This window comes from Lathamus discolor, chromosome 6 (assembly GCF_037157495.1).
Source record: "Lathamus discolor isolate bLatDis1 chromosome 6, bLatDis1.hap1, whole genome shotgun sequence".
Lineage (NCBI taxonomy): Eukaryota > Metazoa > Chordata > Aves > Psittaciformes > Psittacidae > Lathamus > Lathamus discolor.
In genome coordinates, this window is record NC_088889.1 from 60,901,243 (window position 1) to 60,924,106 (window position 22,864).

At 38.6% G+C, this 22,864-nt stretch overlaps 1 protein-coding gene across 12 annotated transcripts in view; it reads right to left on the reverse strand.

The window, feature by feature from the left end:
- PPFIBP2 (PPFIA binding protein 2) overlaps positions 1-22,864 on the reverse strand; it is a 106,963-nt gene that overhangs the window by 50,456 nt on the left and 33,643 nt on the right. For 8 of the 12 annotated variants that reach the window (XM_065683113.1, XM_065683115.1, XM_065683105.1 and 5 more), the window contains exon 3: positions 21,146-21,360. In XM_065683113.1, coding sequence (XP_065539185.1) covers positions 21,146-21,360 — 215 coding nt within the window. Of the gene's footprint in view, positions 1-3; positions 28-1,019; positions 1,183-6,350; positions 6,444-8,643; positions 8,894-21,145; positions 21,361-22,864 lie in introns of those variants that run through there. The other 4 variants (XM_065683111.1, XM_065683109.1, XM_065683110.1 and 1 more) reach the window with 3 other exon arrangements.

Here is a 22,864-nt window from a genome sequence, read left to right on the forward strand (position 1 = left end):
CACATTTACCATATGTACAGCCTCTGATGATGTCTGCTGCACTGAGTGTGAAATATCCTCTGCTGGAAGTCCAATACTCAATACCCACGTAAAACTTAATGAATCACACCCATGTGAACAGAAAAGGGGGAAGAAAAAGAGAATCAACCCTGACAACAGGTCAGCTAGAGAGTGCTCAGATAAGAACAGGGAAGTAGAGTAGACATAAACTGACCTGCTAAATAAAAGCAGCTGATTGACACACAGCAGTTGTTTAAGACTTGGGAAATCTTTGTGGCATACATAAAGACAAGATAAAACAATGTAATATGAACCAAGGCCATCTGTGGATGGTTGGAGTGCATTCTGTTGCAGTTGTGAAAGTCAGTACTGACAAGAAACTGAGCAAGTACAGTTAGATATCACACGTATCAGCAACAACTTAATATAGGACCTGTAACACTAAAGTAGTAAGACTACAGACAACTTGAGTTGGTGTAAGGGCTCACAAACAATAAACACTAGACCTGGGTAACCGCATGACCAGAAGGCTTAATCACCAAGATTTTCCACTGAGATGTTATTTCAGCAGATGTAGCCTTAAAGACCAAAAATCACTACCTACGCTCCACAAATTATAGGATAAATATATTGATTATATTTCTTATAATGAAAGAATGAGTGCAATAGCATAAAACATATAAAAAAGTTTGTGAGAACACATGATAACAAAGTAGAAAGAGAGATATGCTGAGGCAAGATGGTTGAAACTATGCTGATGATAGTACCACTGCAGATGAAAAGTCAAGTGTATATCATAAATACTTTGCCTAAGGGAGCTGAAAAGCATTTATTGAAGCACCTGTATTATAGACTCCATAGAGATTTTGGATATAGTTTAATGCCCACCAGATATTAACATAAAACGTTTCCTGAAAAGAGTTCCAAATCAACTGTTTCTTCCTGTTCTAGAAAAATTAAGAGTCTGTGTGTTGGGGGAGGAGGGGGGAAGAAAGGAAAAAGGCTTTGCATTCCATCACCTGCTTCAGCTTCTTCATCTTTAGTTTCCAAATCTCTTCTCTGGAATGTGTTCTTTACTCCAACCCGGACTTAGTATTGGTAGCTGCTGGAAACTTCCTGAAGTATCACTTACATGATCCAGTTGTTACAGAGCCCTTTTCCAAGAAAAAGGCTTAAATATTCCTCCAGAATAAATGACACAGAAAAGGAGACTTTAGAGTATGACTCAACAGCTTTAACTTAAAATGGGGATAATCAGCAAGAATATAAAAGGGCATGGCAAGAAAGGGAAGAAACATTTTAAGTGACACAGTTCACTATCTTAATTTTCACCAGCCTTCTCAGAGCCTAGTAAGCAGGAACGTTATGTTTTTCTTCATTTTATTTAATAGGAAACAATTCAGTATGCAGTTTATTGTCAGAACAAACAACAACCATTGTAGAGAGTTTCTGTAGAGATGTTCTGTTCAGAAGCTTCTATAACAGAACTTCTAGCTGAATCTTGATAGGCTGTACAAGTAAGCCCCTTAAAGCAAGCAAAAATACAAGATAACAAAATTGAATGCAAGCCAATTTATGTTCTTCTCGTGTTCTGTTTCAGTTTCAGCTCAAAGACCCACCAACACAACTCATTTTAAAGCAAAAAATACCACTACTGAAATTTATCAGCAAGTAGTTACACAGAAATCTGTCACTAATGCCATAGATCTCATACTGGGCTGTTAGTGGGGAGGAGCTGGGAAAAGAAAACTGGCAGTCAGTCAGAGTGGTGATTTGTAAGCTTTTTCAACAAGTCACCCGCCTTTCAGAAGACAGATTATGTCATAACCTTCCTCTCTTCTTATTCAGTCACATGAATCACCTTCAGTTCCACTGATAATTGAGTAAGATGCCTGTGGCAACTATAATACTTGTATTAGTGGAGAACATTAGGGACATGCTTGATGTACTGTCTTCTGTTGTAGTTTAGAAGCTGAAAACAAAGAGTACAGCCTGCAGAAATCAACCAGTCGGTTTTCCCGCAAACTACTAGCAGCAAACAGACTGTAGTATTATATTTCAACACAAGAAAGTATAAGCCATAGACTTATTCCAGCCTATCTGGTGTTGATAATATCTAGAAGAGTGTGGACTTTCCACTTCTTACCACTCCTTGGGGTCAGCAGAATTGATGTTATGAGTCACAATAATTCCTATCGTGTAGTGACGAGAGAGTGGCCTATACAGTAAACATTTTTATTTTGGCATATGACTATGGATGTAATACAAATTTCATCTCTTGTCATGTTAGTGCTGCCTCAGATACACACCCATTTGAATATAGGCACATTCACTCAGTGTACCTGGGGAGGAGGAGAAGGCTGGAACATGATTTCTGGACCTGTAATTCTTGCCTTTCATCTGGTGGCAATTAATAAATCAGCAATAGGATTTTCTATTTGCTGTTTTTCCTTGCTGGTTAAGTGAAAGTGGCAGCCACTTTGAAAAAGTTACCAGCATATAGTTTGAAATCAAGTAAAGACAGAGGTAGGTACATTTCTGTTGTCCTTAAAGTATATACTCAAAATTCTGTTGGTTTAGTTTGATATTTTTTTCTAATTCTAATACCTATTTTCTCCTTCAGACATACATTACTTAAAGGAAGATATCCTCAAAGTCATAAGATTCACCTTCAATATTGAGAGCTTAATGGCTATAGCACGGGTTTGATTGCTTCACCTCTTGCTAGTAGAGCTTATTAGTAGCATCCAGAAGAAAGGAAAGAAAAGCGTAAGAAAAATGTATACCTGTTTCAGGTCAGCCATGAGCTCTATGCTCCATGCACTTCAAAGGTAAGTCTAAAACAAGTTACAAGAGTAATCAGACGCCTCCACTTCATATGAAGACATCTCCCTTTCAAAATAAGACATCATACCAGTGTACAAAGTTTTCCAGAGGCAAGAGACCTTCCATTTTGCTACACTCTATCCAGTGCAGGACAAATGGCTCAAAAAATTTACAATATCCTTAGACAGTCCATAATACTGTCTGTAGTAAACATTAGCATTTATGCTCTTGATGCTTGTTAGTAATTTGTAGCTATACCTCCATGACTATGTACCAAAATAGGGTTTTGTAATTTTCATTTGTAATGGTGTATTCCAAATAAGGCCAAATGGAAAGCTAAAAATAAAGCAACAGGACAACAGACGAAATTGCACGTGAGCCCTCCAACTAAATCCCTTGGGAGAAGCAGAAAAAGGTTGCTAAAGATGAGCCACTTTCAGCTTCGGATGTGTGTGCAGGGTCTCAGGTTTCCTAGCTTGCAACAAAACCTTAACAGTGACACGTTTATGCTTAGGCACTGTAAAAGAACTCAACATCAGTTACCTGCAAAACACTTCCCACAAACTGCTCACCAACTGCTTTATGAGAACTATGGTGCTGCCTTAGCTATAATGGCAAAAATTTACTTTACATAGACAAGAACTTCTCCATATCATTCTAGAAATAGGCTGCTGAGGGTCGTACCTCCCTTAATTCCTGTGACCTCCTTATCCAGGCTTCATGTATTACTAACAAGGTAACCTCAAATATCAGCATTGTTACAAACTCCTATACCACTGCATCTCATGGTACTATGTGCCTATGTCAGCTTCTGAGATAGGATAAACTAACCAGGGCAGTTCTAAAATTGCCATCAAATTATTACATGCCATGAAGCACAGTATAGCTGTACCTATTGCAGAGTTGTATCTTTCTGATACTAGGTAAGAGATTTTCAGAGAAAGTTCTTTCTCTTGTGAGAAATACTACTGCACACTAATATTTTTTTATTACTGACAAAATGGAGAAAAAAGTGAGATGGAGAAAAACCAGTAAACAAAGGAAAACACATCAACTGTGCCTCATACACAAGTGAGACAAGGCTAAACTGTTTTTTGGCTTTGTGCATCTGCTTTTAGATTTTGCTGTCCATGCTGTACATATTTATGGCCATTCTTGGCACAGCATTTTCACAAGGCATTTTAACATCAAGGAAGTCCAGTGGAAAGAGCTCAAGTGCGGTGACACCTTATTCCAATTTGATCTAAATACTGCTTTGTTGGCTGTGACGTTACTATACACATTATGTTACTGCTTAAAAACAAATCCTCTATTCTAAGCATATGAAAATATCAGCTGTATCTGTCATTTTGCCTGCCTGGATCTTGTGATTTTTGTATTTGTTTGCTGCCATAACCCAGTCCAAGCCACAGATACCATGCAAATCTAGCTTAGCCAACTACTGCAACATCAAAACTGATCCTGGTTTCTGCTAGCAATGAAATTTGAGCCAGCTCTGGCATAATTCACCAAGGGTTTATGGAAGTCTGTTGCAGTTACTCTCTGTTAAGTGCCATTTGCTACTCTGGAAGGAGCTCGTACCTTCATTATCAGTCAAAAAGCAACACTTTCTGACTGCAGGGCCTGAAATCTTTATGTGCTATCACAGTCAGTGCCAAACATGACATTAGGAGTCTCAAACATAAGAATTAAATAAGCAACTTAGATTTTTTAAACTTTTTTTTTTTTTTAACATCACTTGTCAAAGGAATTTGGGAGCAGACTGCTTAAGTTCTCCTGGGAACAATGCAAGATCATGTTCAGTTCCCTTCCCCCACATGTGCTCTCCCCCTGAAAGAGCTTGTAAGAAAAAGCAACAGTATTGATATTCTCCTCTGCATACCTTACGTAAAAGGATTACATGCAACAACAGTAATAGCATTATCAATTTCTGTAAAAGCCTGTGCTACATTTGAACACAGTATTCTTTCTGAACACAGTACTTGAAAACCTTCCTGAAGACACCCTCTGCTAACCCTTCACCTATGAACATTTTGGTGTGAGGCTTTCTTCACTGAAGCTACTTCTTGAGCCCTTTCTCATTATGTTATTTGCCTCAGTGTGTTCACCGAGGACACACACAACCTGATAACAGCACACTTTAGCCTTTTGCAAGCAAACCTGTCTTCTAGAAATTAGATTTAAACCAGGAAGCAGGGTGGCAGACATACTGTATTCAAAACCTCATTTAAATAACACATTTATTTGTGATCTAAAACCCCAGTAACGAGGTATTTAGCTCTAACTACACAAAGCACAGGTTAAACTCATAGTATAACATTACCCATTGCTACTCCCTACTGTCTCACCTCCTTCGCTATTCTACTCACTTTCTATTTAATCACATCCACACTCCAGAAATGTAAGTTTCCAGAACCTGATGTAAATGTTTTGTAAACATCAACTTCAAGACTCTCAAGCTGTTATTAAAGACTGACATTATAAAATGAATATTTTATATTCATTCAAGAAACTACCCAGATTAAAGCCATTAATCATATTTCACTTAAGAATTTACCTACATTTTGTTTATACAGCTAGTAGAAAGAAAAATAAGAGTGCATGCACATATGTATTCACGTGTGTTTTAGTCCAGTGCCATACAGAAGTTCTAACATTAATGGAGTGCATAGAATTTGCAAAAAATTACATACAAGTTAAAATTGATTTTAAAGGTAAACAGGAAAATGTGCTGCTTACATGACACACAATTCAGTTAATATTGCAATTAAATATAGTCCACCGTGAAGGATTTATTCACATCCTATTACTGGATTGCAAACATTAATAAATAAATAACTTAGAACCTGAAAACTCTAAAAGCTGACAAAAACAAAGTGATTTTTCTAAGGTGACAAGACAACTGCACGAACCTACTTTTTTTTTTTCTGAAGGAAGACAAACAATTTCATGCAGTTAATTCATATTCAGACAGTTCATCACAGAATTTGGATTTTAATAGCACTGTCTTTTTAAAAAACATAATTTTGTCAGAGTAACTTGCAGCGGAAAAGAGTACCACCCTTTTTATCCAAAACAAAGGCATTCTAAAAGGTCTCATACAGTTACTCTGATGAAGAATTTATTAAGTAAATAACTAGTGCAAGCAATTTTTTTCATTTTAAAGCACAATATGGTAAACAACATATTCTCCTTTTTTTGCCAGATTCCCATGTAGGATTTGCTTTGTTGTATTACAACCTCAGGAAAGCATGAGCATTTGCTAGAGTCTATTGCCATTTGTTCAAAGTTTGATCCTGCAGTTTCATTTTTAAAGACAAAGACAGCTGACTCTCTCTCCCCCCCCCCTTCTCCCCCAGCCTCCTCCTCCTACATGAAGAAAAGTCTTTATTTCTCATAAAGAAACTTACAATATTTTATGTCTGAGGCACTCAGTAGGTTTCCCTTTTGCAAAGCTGAGAGTTCTGACTAAGATTTCTAAAGTGCATTTACAAAGAGAAAACAAAGCCCAGCAGATCACTTACCCTCTTTAGCCACGTGAAATGCTTGTAAATATCAATCTCACCATCCATGCTTTGGGCCCATCTCAGCAGTCACATTCCCAGGGTTAAAAGAAACTTTTGGAAGCAAGAACAGTGCTTTGTTCTACAGGATATAGCTGTGACTTCTTCCCCTTTCAACCCGCAACTTCTAAAATCTCAAAAGCATGCTCACATTTTAAGATAAATCTTCTGCCTCTGTCCCAGAGTCTTATCCCGAATGCTTCTCCCAGATGTATATATAACGCACGACTGTATAAACTTTAGACTCTCCCCCAAACATCTGGGTTTCTTAAACAGCAGATCGGTTAGCAAGAACAATGCAACTCTAAAAATGTCAAAATATAACTTGCTAAATGACCTTTAAAAAAGGATTTTTCAATACTATATACCTGCAGAAACTGTTCCCGTCTAATGTTGAATAACAAGCTAAAAATTAAGCTGTCACTGAGAAACTCTTTGCAAGTAATGCTTTCTCTGGCTTTCTGTTTTAAGAGTGGCTGGAACTCATTACCAAAGACCCCCTATTTCCTGTCTCTGTTTTACTCCCTCTTTATCACAACACTACTCAGACTTCTCAGTTTATTTCAGGATCAGACTAAACCTAAAAATAAGTTCTGCTCTTTGAATTACTTGCCTGTCCTCTCAAAAGACATTATAGAAGAAGAGGAATTCAAGGACGATCCTGTGGATAAGTTAATTACCCCATAAATACGTCTATTGCCAAAGAGGCAATTTTCCATCTTAACAGAAGATGATGATACACTTCGAAGACTTTTGTCTGTTCCTGCTGAAGCTGAAGTCTCATAGCACAGCAACTTTTCAAACTTGCCACACCAAGATAAATACATATGCAAAGCAATGCTCTGGCATGAAGGGAAGTTTAGAAGTGTTGCCTGTTACTGCGGTGTCCTCTAGTGCCTCCACACAGTAGTTATTATTAAGTTCTAGTTTTTCCCCATAAGCTCTAGTTTACAATTTTTTATCTCCCAGAAGTTAAAAGTGGGTTTGGCCTTAAACTGAACAACTGATTGTTGCACACACAAGGACAATTTCTTGGGAAATGTCTATTGAGACCACATCACAGCTGAAATTCTTGTGATGATCCCAGAACCTACCTCCCCATTTTATTCAGTTTCTATAGCCAAACTCACTCCTGCATTTAAGGTGAAGTAAAACAGCATTTTGGAAGAGCCAGTATCAAAGCTGCCCACCATTCTAATGATACATAAAAAGAACTCAAAGCCTAAAGCCGTATAGTGCCCTTAAAAGCAGTTCTTATAGGGACCTGCCTGACCTAGTCATCTACTCACATTCCAAACTTGTGGAAGTCAGAGATATGTGAAGGAGTTTCTGCAAGGGATGCAGGCTTTTATTATTTCAACCATCCTTGATATTTTTGATTTGATGGATCTGTTTTTAGAACCTTCAATAATATAAATTAAGAGGGAAGGATATAAACCTAGACTTACAGCTTTCTACATGTATTCATTACCTGTTGTTAATTAATGTCCCAACAATGACTTTTTCAGTTTTTAGAAAGTTAGTGCTATAAGTCTTCTCAAGGTGCTAGGATTTACTGAAATCACCAGTAACTGTGACAAGACGAAATAAATGGCTGTTTCCAAACCACCACGCTACAAGACAGATCTGAAGAGGACTTGGGTTGCTCTGTACATACAATTGTACTTATTCTATGCTGGTTGTAGAAGTTTTTATGCTGTCTTAAAGTTGATGAGAGCAGCTATTTCTTGAATAGCTCACACCATCTGGCAAAAGCCTTAGTACACTTTCCATTAAAAAAAAGATCATAAAAATTATGATGCACTTACTATAGTACATTTCTCTATGCATGACAGCCCCTGACATGGCTGACAAACTAAAGACAGAATAGAGATTTTCTTGACATTAAACATGAACTCCCTACAGCTTAAGACATTTTTTTCCCCAGAAAACTAGTTACCTAATTATGGATAACAACAAATACATCAAACTTCATCTCAAAGTACTGCATATCCCATAGTACCACCACTTCCGAGACTCAAGTTCCAGATTTCACCCATTTCAAAACACAGGCTCTAAGACTACCACTTCAGGCTCACTTAGCATACCCTCTCTTAAAACATACCACCCCACATCAGCTAATGATTTTGGGTTTCATTTAGAAGAAAAGTACAGAAAAACTTTGTCTCTCCACTTACTAGTGCCTCAGTGTAGCATCTGCAGCTAGGTGAATATCCATTTCCCCTCTTAAAGGGATTTTAAATGACAAACATACCTTATTTCTGCCTTGTCATTTCTCCTGGATTTCATGCAAAGGCTTCTAGATTCTGCTACAGTCATTCTTCCTGATTAGAAGGTAAACGTGCCTGAATTTTCTGCATCTTATCAGCCACGAATGTTGACAACATACATTCCAGGCAGTCACATGTTCCCTTTTAGCCTGTCACCTGCATGCTGAACTACGTATCCTGCTTGAGCTTTGGCCTGAAAGAGTTTCAGGCACCAACTGAATGTGAATCGATTGCGTTTTTTCCCCCTTCCTCCCCCCAGATTTGCTTAGAATGCTTTTCCATTTCACTGGAAAAGCAGGTTAGCTTCTCCGGGCAATGTGAAAATCAGGAAAATATGTTGCAATCTGAAGATTGCTTCACTGGGTTACCACCATATTGTTTTCTTATTTTTACGAAATCCATGTCCCTGTGTAGTTCTCTGCCAAATACTAACTTCTAGTTCAGCGGAGAATTAAAAACCACACAACTAAAACCACCCATGATCACTGCAGTACTACTACCCTCGAGTGTTACCCCAGAGAAGGACCTAGCTATTAATCCCTTCCCCACCATACTGTTTATTTCTACAGTGTCATCTTCAAAAATAAATGAAAACACTCAACACAATATAAATGCAATGCAGGGCACTAAAATGCTTAAAATTAACAAAGTTTTCATACTTCACAAGCTGTATAAAAATTCATCAGGATTTATTTGCCAATTCTGTACTTTTATAGAATACTGCTGAGTGCTGCCACTGTTAAAACCAAAAGCTCCATTTCCAGCACACCAAAGGTGCTAGGCACATGAATGTCTGCTGATACATAACCCATAAAAACTTCTCATCTAAGTGATCCATTTTTTTCTTAGTCAGAAACAAGATTTCAAATGTTTCAAATGGTAAACAGACACATCATAGCAGCTTTGCAACTGAAAGTAACAGAATGCTTTAAACAACCAGCTACACTTCTCATGTCCCTGCATTCCAGACATATGAGGAGGCAAGAAAACATTCACAAATCCTATTAGAACTATGGAGGCAAGGAGTCTGGAGTATTATCTCTTCTCCTAGCAGCACCAGAGCTGAGGAAGCACAGAGTTCTTTGCCACCACTTCCCCCTCTCTCTCACCCAGTTGAGGTCATATGAACATAATAAAACTGTATTTATTACTGCTAGTTTAGCGATTTTGATTTTTATTCAATTAATATGTGCTAAAACACAGGGTTTTGTGATGTTTCAGAGCAGCACAAATGCAGTCAATAGCCTTCTTGCATTGGCATGGCATTGCCTGGGAGGTCAGAGGGCACAGGAGTATGAAGCAGAGCAGAAGCTCCCCAGCCTCCATCAGTTCCCGATCACTGGAGCATAGCACCTCTCTCTTCCTTTTCAGCAATAATTTTTAGATCATTTTGGTTTCAAAACCCATCAGCCTCTGAAAATACTGAAAGAATATACACTCAGTTTTTCAGTCCAAGAACTGAAATGAGAAACTATGCGTCTTCTCAGCCTCATCAGAGGAATCCAGCTGAGTACGGACCTGCAACAAAAATTTCCTCATTCCCAAGAATTAGTATAAACTTTTCCTACATCCATTACTCTGTGCTCCTCCCAGTTCTAGTATTTGGGCTGCCTTGGAAGCAAAGGGATTAGGACCAGATTTTAAAAGGGAAAAACTTCCTCAAGCATGCCAATTCACACACCTGTCATTCTCAGGCTGGAAAAAAATGTGAGAGCTTCAGAGTGAAGAAAGAGAGAATATGAGAATATGCCTGCACAGGAATACTTACAAAAAATAAAGTACTTTAAGTATTACAAAAAGTATTTATAAGTAAAAAAATGCTTATTAAAAAAAAATCAGGCCACTTGTGCAAAAGACAACAGAGGAAGAAAACTTTTTTTACATGGTGAGGAATGGCTCCAGGAATATAGATGCATCATTTCCAACAAGATAACTTGTCTTGGAGTCATGACTAAATGATAAAGAGGAGGGCCACAAGGATGATGAGGGGACTGGAGCACCTACCGTATGAAGACAGGCTGAGAAAGTTGGAGCTGTTCAGCCTGGAGAAGAGAAGGCTTCGTGAAGACCTCATAGCAGCCTTCCAGTATCTGAAGGGGGCTTATAAGGATGCTGGGGAGGGACTCTTCATTAGGGACTATAGCGGTAGGACAAGGTGTAATGGGTTAAAACTTACACAGGGGAAGTTTAGATTGGATATAAGAAAGAAGTTCTTTACTGTAAGGGTGGTGAGGCACTGGAATGGGCTGCCCAGGGAAGTTGTGGATGCTCCATCCCTGGCGGTGTTCAAGGCCAGGTTGGACGAAGCCTTGGGTGAGATGGTTTAGTGGGAGGTGTCCCTGCCCATGATAGGGGGGTTGGAACTATCTACCTGGATTTGTGCAAAGCGTTTGACACTGTCCCACACAACATCCTTGTCTCTAAATTGGAGAGACATCAATTTGATGGATGGACCACTCGGTGGATAAAGAACTGGCTGGATGGCCGCACACAAAGAGTTGTGGTCAATGGCTCGATGTCCGGCTGTAGACCAGTAATGAGTGGTGTCCCTCATTGATCGGTGTTGGGACCGGTCTTGTTTAACATCTTCATCACTGACATGGACAGTGGGATTGAGTGCGCCCTCAGCAAGTTTGCCGATGACACCAAGCTGTGTGGTCCAGTTGATATGCTGGAGGGAAGGGATGCCATCCAGAGGGACCTTCAAACGCTTGTGAGGTGGGCTGATGCCAATCTTATGAAGTTCAACCATGACAAGTGCAAGGTCCAATACCTGGGTCGGAGCAATCCCAGGCACAGCTACAGATTGGGCAAAGAAGAGATTCAGAGCAGCCCTGCGGAGAAGGACTTGGGGGTGCTGGTCGATGAGAAAATGAACATGAGCCGGCTTCAGTGTGCGCTAACAGCCCAGAAAGCCAACCGTATCCTGGGCTGCATCAAAAGGAGCGTGACCAGCAGGTCAAAAGAGGTGATCCTGCCCCTCTACTCTGCTCTTGTGAGACCTCACCTGGAGTATTGTGTGCAGTTCTGGTGTCCTCAGCATAAAAAGGACATGGAACTGCTGGAACAAGTCCAGAGGAGGGCCACGAGGATGATCAGGGGACTGGAGCACCTCCCGTATGAAGACAGGCTGAGGAAGTTGGGGCTGTTCAGCCTGGAGAAGAGAAGGCTGCATGGAGACCTCATAGCAGCCTTCCAGTATCTGAAGGGGACCTATAGGGATGCTGGGGAGGGACTCTTCGTCAATGACTGTAGTGACAGGACAAGGGGTAATGGGTTAAAACTTAAACAGGGGAAGTTTAGATTGGATATAAGGAGGAAATTCTTTCCTGTTAGGGTGGTGAGGCACTGGCATCGGTTGCCCAGGGAGGTTGTGAGTGCTCCATCCCTGGCAGTGTTCAAGGCCAGGTTGGATGAAGCCTTGTGTGGGATGGTTTAGTGTGAGGTGTCCCTGCCTATGGCAGGGGGGTTGGAACTAGATGATCTTGAGGTCCTTTCCAACCCTAACTATTCTATGATTCTATGATCTTAAGGTTCTTTCCAACCCTAACTATTCTATGATTCTACACCTAAGTGACAGGAAAAATGAAACTCTTGGAACAGAAGGGAATGAAACACTGCATTCTGTATATCAGCGTATTTGCTTTACTTGTTATAATTAAAAAAGAAAACAAATATGTATCCTGGGAAACAGACTAGAAATAATGTTATACATAATGCTATACTTCATGTATGGTAACACATACATAAACAAATAATTCTTTCCCAGCATAAAATGCACTCAATCCTAATGGTTGAATTATTTGATTAAAATCTGTATTTCAGAACTTATCAGGCTTAGATGGTGATTAGTTCCAAGCCAGCATGGTTAACCCTCACCCTTACTGCATATTCAGGGAAGGGGAGAGGTAATACTTTAAACAGGTGCTGACATCTTTGGAGTCATTCCCATCTGCAGGCTGTATGGTATCAGGTATCTCTAGCACTACTATGTCCTTCCTGGTTACTGCTCAAGTAGTAACTAAGCCCCCTTCCCTTGCTTTGCATAAAGACTGTATTACCAATATTTAGCTGAAGTTACTGTTTATTAATTCATTCACAGACATTTGCATTCTTGGCAGTTTCAAACATTCTTTGCCATATGCTGAAATGCCTTTTCCAGCCCAAGTTCTAGAAGACCTGTGACTTTTTGCATTAAACTTATTTAGAAGAAAACGCAGACACACATCGGATTTTCTCTTCTACAGAGAAATCTTTACAAGGCCTTATTTCTGATAAAGATTATACGAACGCTTGTTATTTCCTTCTTAAGCATTTTGTTATTTCAGGAAAATGTTTATCTACTTGTGAAGAGTAGCAGCATGCCAACATGTTGTATAATATGTCTAAAATAAGCATAACTTGTTTCCATTTTTGAAAGATCACAAAACCTGAAAATATATTTAGTTGCATTTTAACTAAATACAGGTCTGTTTATTACTAGTCTACTATTCTAGAAGGGAACAAAATAATGTTGTTGTGAATTATATTACTGCTATGTTTGTCATAACTTAACATTTAGCAAATGATATATGCAAACCTACCCAAAATCTGTGAAATCTGAACAAAGGTTACCTATAGAAATACTTCAAACTACCTTCAAACTGCCTTTTCTCTAACATTCCAGTAATACCTTTTGAAGGACATTTAAAAAGAAAATTTTGCCTCTCTTCTTTATTTATAACTTATATGTCAGTACCAATGTTTAACAAAATAATTCTCCCTTACTGATCCCTTTATTAATTACTTCATGGAAAACACTTTCCAATGTTTTCTCTAGATACAATTAAAAAAGCAGATATTTCACAGCAATTACATTTACACATTAATATTTGTTAAATTAATACAGTGTATTACATTTAAATCAGTGACTAGCAGTGCACCTGCAAATTCTAGCAGCAGATCACAATCTACAATGAAAAGGGACACCATGCATAACATTACACACAAAAGGAAAGACGAACTAACGTGCTATTCAACCACCTAGTGCAAAGGAAGGCACCAAAACTAACAGCTGAGTTAGATAAATGGTACTGAATGAATCATATTCATGCTTTTGAAGGCTAACATCTGTACACAATCATTGCCTTTTATAGAGTAGCCCTCTATTTCCTCTGACAGTATCAAGGTGTGGATACTCGTGTAGGTGAGGATGGCGTCCAAGGGCTAAACGTCACAGTAAGTCAGTAGACTGCCCTGAAATCTTAGAAAAATTAACATATAAAAATACAGGCTTTGCTATTATAACCAGAATGAAAGGTGGTAACCTTTCTTCCTTGATTAGTCTAAGCCTAAGGCCATAACACAATTCTGTTTAATCACTTCTGGTCACTGTAGTTCAAAGATGTCTCTGTTAAGCATTACTGACTATTACAAGGGTGAAAGAAAATGCCAAAAACTAATCTCACCATGTCATTTTAAGAAAGAGAGACCTACATCAGCACTACTCACTGCGAAGGTATTTTAAGCTTCTATTAGTTCTTCATGTAGAGAAGACTTTCCTACCTGCACTGACAGCTACTACAGCTAGCAGTCACAGTCAGAGATGGTAGGGTTGAGTCCCAGACAGAGCAACCACAGAACATGAAAAAAAATCAGGCCCGACTTAGAAGCATTCCATGCAAGCTGTGTACATCCCCTCTCCACTACCTCCAAGGCACTGTCTAGTATTTATATATAGCTGCACACATTAAGAACACTGCTGTTTCTTGTGTGCTGTGAATTGCTCTAATGTGCTTGGGGAATCCTGAGAGGACTAGATCTTCCAGTCCAGGGCTTCCTTGCATCATTAACTCATTGAAAAAGAGTGGGAGCCAGCAGAGGACTGGGTCATATAACTTTCCAACTCTGACTACTGCTCAGAAAACATATCCATCTAATGTTTCAAGCTGGCAAAAATAAACATGAATGCTTACGGAATGACAGCTTTTCTACACTGTCCCAAGTGGGCTCTACTGGTCCATTTTCAATTTAACATGTGTTAATACCTCTTGGCAATGGGAAGATTCAGCTATATATATCTCCATCGTGACTCTTAACAGTTGAGTTCTACAGTCAAACCTACCAGCAGATAAATACAGTGGCTTTAACTGGCATTGCTCAGAATATATTATCTTCCCGCTCAGCTGTTGCTGAAAAATTCTATTGACACTTTTATAAAAACATGTTTTCAACAACACTGAAGTGCCCTGCATTGCAGTAATTTTCTGTCTCTGTTCTAGACAAATAACTCTGTAAAATGAATCTTAGAGAAAAGTGCAATAGAAAGACCTGTCATTATGTTTCATCAGAGCACTAACCATTGTGTGCAGTTCTGGTGTCCTCAACATAAAAAGGACATGGAACTGCTGGAACAAGTCCAGAGGAGGGCCACGAGGATGATCAGGGGACTGGAGCACCTCCCATATGAAGATAGGCTGAGGAAGTTGGAGCTGTTCAGCCTGGAGAAGAGAAGGCTGCATGGAGACCTCATAGCAGCCTTCCAGTACCTGAAGGGGACCTATAGGGATGCTGGGGAGGGACTCTTCATCAGGGATTGTAGTGACAGGACAAGGGGTAACGGGTTCAAACTTAAACAGGGGAAGTTCAGATTGAATATAAGGAGGAAATTCTTTCCTGTTAGGGTGGTGAGACACTGGAATCGGTTGCCCAGGGAGGTTGTGAGTGCTCCATCCCTGGCAGTGTTCAAGGCCAGGTTGGATGAAGCCTTGTGTGGGATGGTTTAGCGTGAGGTGTCCCTGCCCATGGCAGGGGGGTTGGAACTAGATGATCTTGAGGTCCTTTCCAACCCTAACTATTATTCTATGATTCTATGAAAATAAAACTTTGAAGTAATTTCTAAACTTCACAAACTCCATGAAGCCAGAATTCTGAACTGGTGTTTACTGCTTAATCCATCTCCCTGTGAAGACACTGGGGAAGAAAAAAAACCCCACCATCCTTGATCTTAACCCACAGTGGAAATAATCTCTTCTGAATGTTAATCATGACCAAATGGCAATCAAGATTCTAAGAAAATTCTGTTTCTGCTAAAAAGTCTGGTTTCACCACTACAAAAAACACAGAGCACGAAATGAGTCAAAGCACAGCATACATGACATTATTTTCACAAATCACCTTTACCACATATTCCTCTACTATTTCTTCTGCTCTTCCCCCCTTTCTGTTTATTCAAATTTAGAAAATTTAGGAAGATTTTCAGAATTAGGCTTCCAAGAAAAAAACATGATCAGGAAAACACTAAGGAGTTTTCACGAATCAACATTTTAGGGTCTGTATATAAAGCTACATGGTGAAGTGGCTTGCTTTAAATATAGATGTTCCACTGGAAGGAAGATCATGTTTTGTCATCCTGGAAATGAAGCTTTCAGTTATGCTTAAATTGTTTTAGCACCACTGTAAGAACACTAGGGTTGCTCTTTACTCAGAAATGGGTTCTATAAAGACACAGAGAATAAAAAAAGCCAAATTATCAAAGCAGCAGCTCATTTAGAGTTATGAAATGAAACTGTAACTAAATACATTCTCTCACAGCTCACCAAGTCAGTCAGTTGCCACTGAAGCACTTAATTTTTAATGCTGAAATTACTACCTGCTTTGTTATGTCACGTGGTCACCAGCAATACTAAAATATTTAGCAAGAAGCAGTGAAACTATACACAAAATTGTTTATATGAACTCTCCATGATAATCTCCAGGACTTCTTATTCTGTTTTAAAGGCCAAAGAATTCATAATCACAAAACATGTAAAACACCCCCAGCATTCACTTCAAGGCAAAAATTTTTAAGACATTTAAGTGTATAATTAATGATGCTTTATTTCATTTTAGCTTTGTCAAAAAAACTGTGCAAATAGAGCAACTATTAAGTCCTCATTCTATGATACATGGTAATAATCTTGCTAAATTAAGCCCTATCGTTGTCAAACCTATTTCATCTATCTCAAAGCAGTGGCAGCACAGTTACTGTGCTGTTACACTGTAAACTCAGGAATCTGACATGTTCACAGATCCCAGACCACAGAAATGTAAAAAGGAGCCCTTTCAAAAAGCTTAAGTTCTATAAATGGTGTGCCTCTTCCTTAGGGGATTGTTGAGGATAAGCACAAAATACAACTCCACCAAATCACTACCAATGGTTCCGTAAAAAAGTAATAAAGCAGATACTTTCAAAAGAGGAAGCAAGCAAGATATGATAAGGTATGAAACATGATGTCTAAAGTTTTCACACTCTAGGCACATCTAAATTTCCCACATCTTTGGTATTTATACCTATAGCAGACAGACCAAAGAACAAAATAGTTTCGGTAAGGACAACACCACAGACAAACAAACCACACAAAAGCAACAACGACAAAACCCACCCTAAACCCCTGAATGAAACCACAAGAAATCAATCTAACCACAAACCACAACTTAGTGATATTTAATGTATGATAAATTCCATAGATTGATACTTTGGAATTTAGGGAAAGTAAGACTCAACTAAGACCAGCTATAGGATCTATAACCATGACAGAAGCTTCCTGACTGATCAGTAATAAACCAATATGCCTCAAAGCTGATGAAAAGGCTAAGCTCCAGTCTTACTTATTTAAACACCAGGTGTAGCTCAGCACACTAAGTGGCAATTACCAAAGCTGCAAAGCTACTAATTTATAATGCTAGGGGGGCAATTTCTTACAGGTGTTACTTTCTAGATGATACTTCAATACTAACAAACAATCCAAAGAAGGTTCTGGCACTTCTGTCCTCTAACCTGCAATCCCACATACTGCTGTGTGGCACAAACACAACTAGCAGGGATAGCCATACCTCTGCCCCAGAGAGCTTTCAGGTTCTGATGATTGCTAATTCAGAAGAAGCATGCAAAAAAATAATTGGGACTTCTATTCCATACTTCTGCTAAAATGCAGAAGTTTTTGCTAAAAAACAAAATGCCATCTGTTAAATGCCATTTGATACTATCCAGCAGGAACTAGTCTTGAGTCATCTTTCTGACTTTCCTTTCTGCAGTTTCGCATAAAAGCAAATACAGGGCAGTGGCAAAACACACATTCACATTATTTCCATCCCTGGAGGTGTTCAAGGCCAGGTTGGACAGAGCCTTGGGTGAGATGGTTTAGTGTGAGGTGTCCCTGCCCATGGCAGGGGGTTGGAACTAGATGATCTTAAGGTCCTTTCCAACCCTAACTATTCTATGGTTCTATGGTTTGCATTCTTGATTAAGGGTGGCAGCCACAAGGATTTTTAATGCAATTTTTCAAGCATGCATGTAAGAAAAATCATAAAATAACACTTCTCTTGAAAGAAGTATGCTTATCTACATTTAAAATAAACATCAGATTGCTTTTTGTAACTTTAGTTTCTAATGTATTCCTAGTCAGGATTAGCTGGGAATACTTTTGACCTCACCAATTCCTGTACAATGTTAGACACAAAGCAGCTGCGGTATTCTCTAAAACCGCTGGTTTATTCAGTACATGCTACAGCAGCCCTGCAACTTCAAGGGAAGGTGCACTGACCTCAAAAACAAACAGGTACAGAATTAATTGTCCGCAACTGAAAATCCTCCTCCAATTCAGCCCACAACAGTTCTAACAAAAAAAAAAAAATAAGCTCAAAAGTATCAGTTCACCATCCACTCCAAAGTTTGTTACAATTCAGCTATGCCTACTGTTAGCAAACATTGTTTGATATAACATTTCACATGAATGAAACAAGTAAAATACATTGCAAATCTCTGCATGGAATCATTACCCTACACTTTACAGTGAACAAAGACACCTTGTAGCAAATTCCACCTGAGAGCATCTGGATTTTCTATGCAATCATGTTTTACCTGATTGTTACCAGTTGCAACATCTAAGAGCCCACATCTGAGGGGTGCCTATGTGAGCCTCTGGGGCTCTTGCTCCCCAGTGCCTGGGTTAGCAGAGCGCAGGGTGCTCCATGGGTACACACAAAAGCTAAAGCACCCACATATTCATTCGATGTGTGTAAACAGGGGAACCCATATCCACAGAAGAGGCTATTCATGCTTGTAATCAACCCCAGCTGCGAGAGGAAATGTTTGCGTGTACCTGCAAAAGCGGACGTGTGCCTGTCTGTGCGATTCTAGCTTTTTGGAATTAGTTATAGAACTGCATTCAAAATTTGTAGGTGTTTCTTAACATTCCTTAAGCATCTAGTATTCTGGTTTATCTCTTCCATTGCTGATGTTGATCCTAAATATATAGTTCACTGATTTCTAGTTAATTATGCCTTTAATAAATCAAGAAACTCTTTCATTGTCAATGTGTTTAAGCCATGGGCACTGAGAAGGGGTTTTTTATGACACTCCAGCATTTCACAGACTAACGATTACCAAACTTTCTTTGAGCTTCCAGTGTGAATGGATTCACTGAACTACAGAGTTCTCATTCTCTATAGCTTAACTATCCTTTTTTACATCTCAAGTATCACGTTTCAGAGCCCTGGGCTGGAATTAAGGCATTTTCTGTATGGGACATAAAATCACAGAATCGACTAGGTTGATTCACCCTCTCTGTGAAAAAATTTTTCCTAATATCTAACCTAAACCTCCTCTGGCACAGCTTGAGGCTGTTACCTCATAATGGCCATAACTATGAAATACATGTTTAGATGATCTTCAGGTCCTTTCTAACCCTAACCATCTAGGATTCTACACTCCATTCCACTGAACTGAGCTGAATTTCTTCTTAATTCCCATGTGAAACTGCCACTTTTCAGTGGAGAAAGCGCTTCCAATATTGACATTCACAGAAATTGCGCGCATGCTTACAAATTATTTGCATTTTTAAAAAATATTAGAAAGGTCTACAGATACACAGATTACTATCTATTTTCAAATAACAGTCACAGCAACTGTGCTCTACCCTCCTTTTGCATGTCTTTAAAGGAAGTGTAGAATTCATTAATGCAGAACAGTGCAAAATATTTTAAAAACAGTGATCTCAACATACTGCACTGGAGATATGCTACCAGTTTCCCTGTTCTGTTGGCTCTGAATCCAGAGCGCCCAAATGAATGCCACTCTTGATGCACTGGACAAGATTTCTGGGACATCAGTAAACTCCAGCTCTAAGAGGGAACTGTGCTTTCTGTTTTGGCTGGTTTTCCATGGAAAAGAAGAAATAGATTAATACGAGGAGTGAAAACATCAAGTGTTCCCTACATTGCACAGCTGAAAAGCTAGCTTAATTAATATTTCTGCAACAGAGGGGCCAAAAGCCAGACCACCAGATTCGAACTGTTCAATTTGGTAGTTCAGGGCCAGCTTTACTGTGAACAACTCTGAAAATTGATGTCTTTATGCATTAAAAATATATTTTAGCTATTACAAAGCTTTGAAAAAGCATTACAATTTCTGCTATGTCAGGAATTCAGTAAGAGCTGGCCTGAGGATGTGGACTCAAAATCTAACACTGCAAATCCAAATTAATCATTGCCTCCACCTTTTGCTTTCAAAACTGGTACCAAAATTTCATTCCTTTCTCTCACACAGTTCAAAACAGGACTTTCCAGCCATAGACCTGCACTCTGTAGAGAATGCTGACAAAACAGCAGTTGACAAGTTCAAACAAAAAGCACAAGCACATAAAAGTGACAAAGCCAGAAGAAAATCCATTCATTTAGAAAACTTTCCAGAATTTGACAAAGTAATAGGTAGGTTTTTACTCATTCAGAAACCATCATTTATTTGCAGTGGCAGGCTTGCTGAAGAGGAGCGTTCTGGCACTGCTGTTTCTCTTCCTGCACATCCAATGGATCTCTTCTTTTAATGTCTATCTGAAGATGTGCTCCTCACCTGGTAAGCCTTAATCTTTTCCAAGACAGTCACATGTTTATTCCCCATCCATCCCAGTATGAATATCTCACATTCAGAAGCTAGAGTTTTCCCACACTTACCCCCACTACCTGGAGTACAAGATACTTCAGAGGTTCATAATACCCATAGTAAAGGTAAAGGAAATGTACTGAGGGAGAGTTTAGAAGAATCATCCATTTTGAATCCGTCTCTTCAACAGGCAATGCCACCATATTCCAAATTGGTGGCTTAAAAATTGAAAGTTTTATGACTAGTTATAAACTTTTTTGTTATCTCCAGCAAAGAACCAACAAAAAAAAAAAAAAATCCCACAGAAAAGGTATCTTTCTTGGTAGTTCAGTTTTACTTTCTTTTCTCTCACCAAGGGCAAAGTAAGTCTTTTTACCAACTTCTTATGCTCCTATATCTGCATGGCTATAGTAATCAGCATATAAAGTGCTTTCTTCTCTTTCTAAAGAGCACATGAATTGTTCACTATCCCCTGTAGTTCTCCAAGTATGCAGACTGCAGTTATTGTAAAAATAATTGAAGTATAAAAATACTTGAACTGATGCTCTTTGCAAACAAAAGGAAAAAGCTATAAAATAACCACTCACCAGATTCTCTTCAAACCACTCCCGTATACACACTGCTGTGGCCCCTGGAATTTGATTTCGCAATGCTTCTTTCTCTTGAGGATCCTCTAGCATTTCCAGTGCCATCTTTAGATCTTCCAGGAGATGCAAAATTTGAAATGTGCCCAAGTATACTGATGGAGCAGGTGACACAATATCATAACCACCATTAGCATATTCTGTAGCTGACTTTGTACCTAAACCAAGTAAAAGCAGGACAGACAATAATGTTAAGTACCTATTTTGTAAATTACAAATATATACATAATATACATTGCAACGCTTGGACTTCAGATACTATCTGACAAGTATCAGTATTTCAGGCTTACGAATACTTGAGTTAGTCTCTAGATAAATAACAAACACTGACGAATTAAATATGAGAGGTATGTACAAGCATATTAAAAAAATTCTGATCTAGAAAACACTTGCAATGTCTATTAAATTATAAATGCCAAAAGCTTATCACAAATCACTTGCAATTTTCCACAGGCACCATGAGATGTCACTAACTTCTCGGCTACGTAGAAACCTCCACACATAGCAGTGTTAAGCAGCTTATGAAAGACTAAGGCAGTTCTTTGACAAGAAACTTAAATGAAAATAGAACGTGCTACCAGAACTAGAAAAATCTGTGACCTTGAGCAGGTCTAAAACCCTCCCTCAGAGAAAAAAACAACAATTTAGCAATAAAAATTACTAAAGAAACTTTGCTAGCTCTCTAAATTACAAAAAGCTGTCTAAATTACAACACCTCCCTCCTGCCAGCCCTCCAGCAACAATATTATTTTCTCAAGAACAATAAGCACAACAATAAACATATCTCACTTGATGGAAGAACTATAAGTAATACAAATTCTAATATCTCCAAATCTTTTTGTCTTACTACTGTGCTTCAATGAGATACATGTTAAAATGAGCTGTAATTTCTCAGTCCTGAATTTCAGACCTTGATTTCATTTACTATCCCTTTGTTTCTTTCAGAACTCATCAGATGGAAAACTTCTACTTGCTCTACTTTTTACTGTTCTTTTCTTTTTTTCCTCCTCTTTTTTACAATTCATTGCCTCAGGTGCATAACAGACTGTACTCATGCCTTCATTCCTATTCTCTCTGGCATAAACAACCACATTTTCCTCCTTCATGGAAGATTTTTTCTTAGGCTTTTGATCATCTCTATGTTGGACCCACAGCATATAGTATTCCTTAGAAGCCTGCATCATTGATCTACATGAGGGGATTATAATAATCTCTACACTATTCGATTTACTCCTGTGTTTAACATAATTTACATCTTAGTTAAAAAAGGATCAGAAATCATCACTAGGCCTTTGAAAATTAGATGCTAAGTTATTTTCCTCAAGCAGATGTATCTCATTTGAAACCCAATGCTTAACTTCACTCAAAGCTTTCAGGAAAATTCTAAACTTCACTCAAAGCTTTCAGGAAAATTCTAAATAATATTAACTAGGTCTTCTTCAACCACTGCTTTAATGACACAAAGAATTCTGTCAGATCTGTGCAAAAAATTGTGTGGTTTGAACTCTACCGTACGATGTATATGGGCTGTTTGTTGTGTTTTCTGGTTGTGGGATTTTTTTTTTGTTTGTTTGTTTGTTTTTTACTGTTTTTAACAGTGCAAAACTATCCCTAGAAATCTGTAAAGTTTTGCAAGGCTCAGTAGTAGGGATTTCATACTTT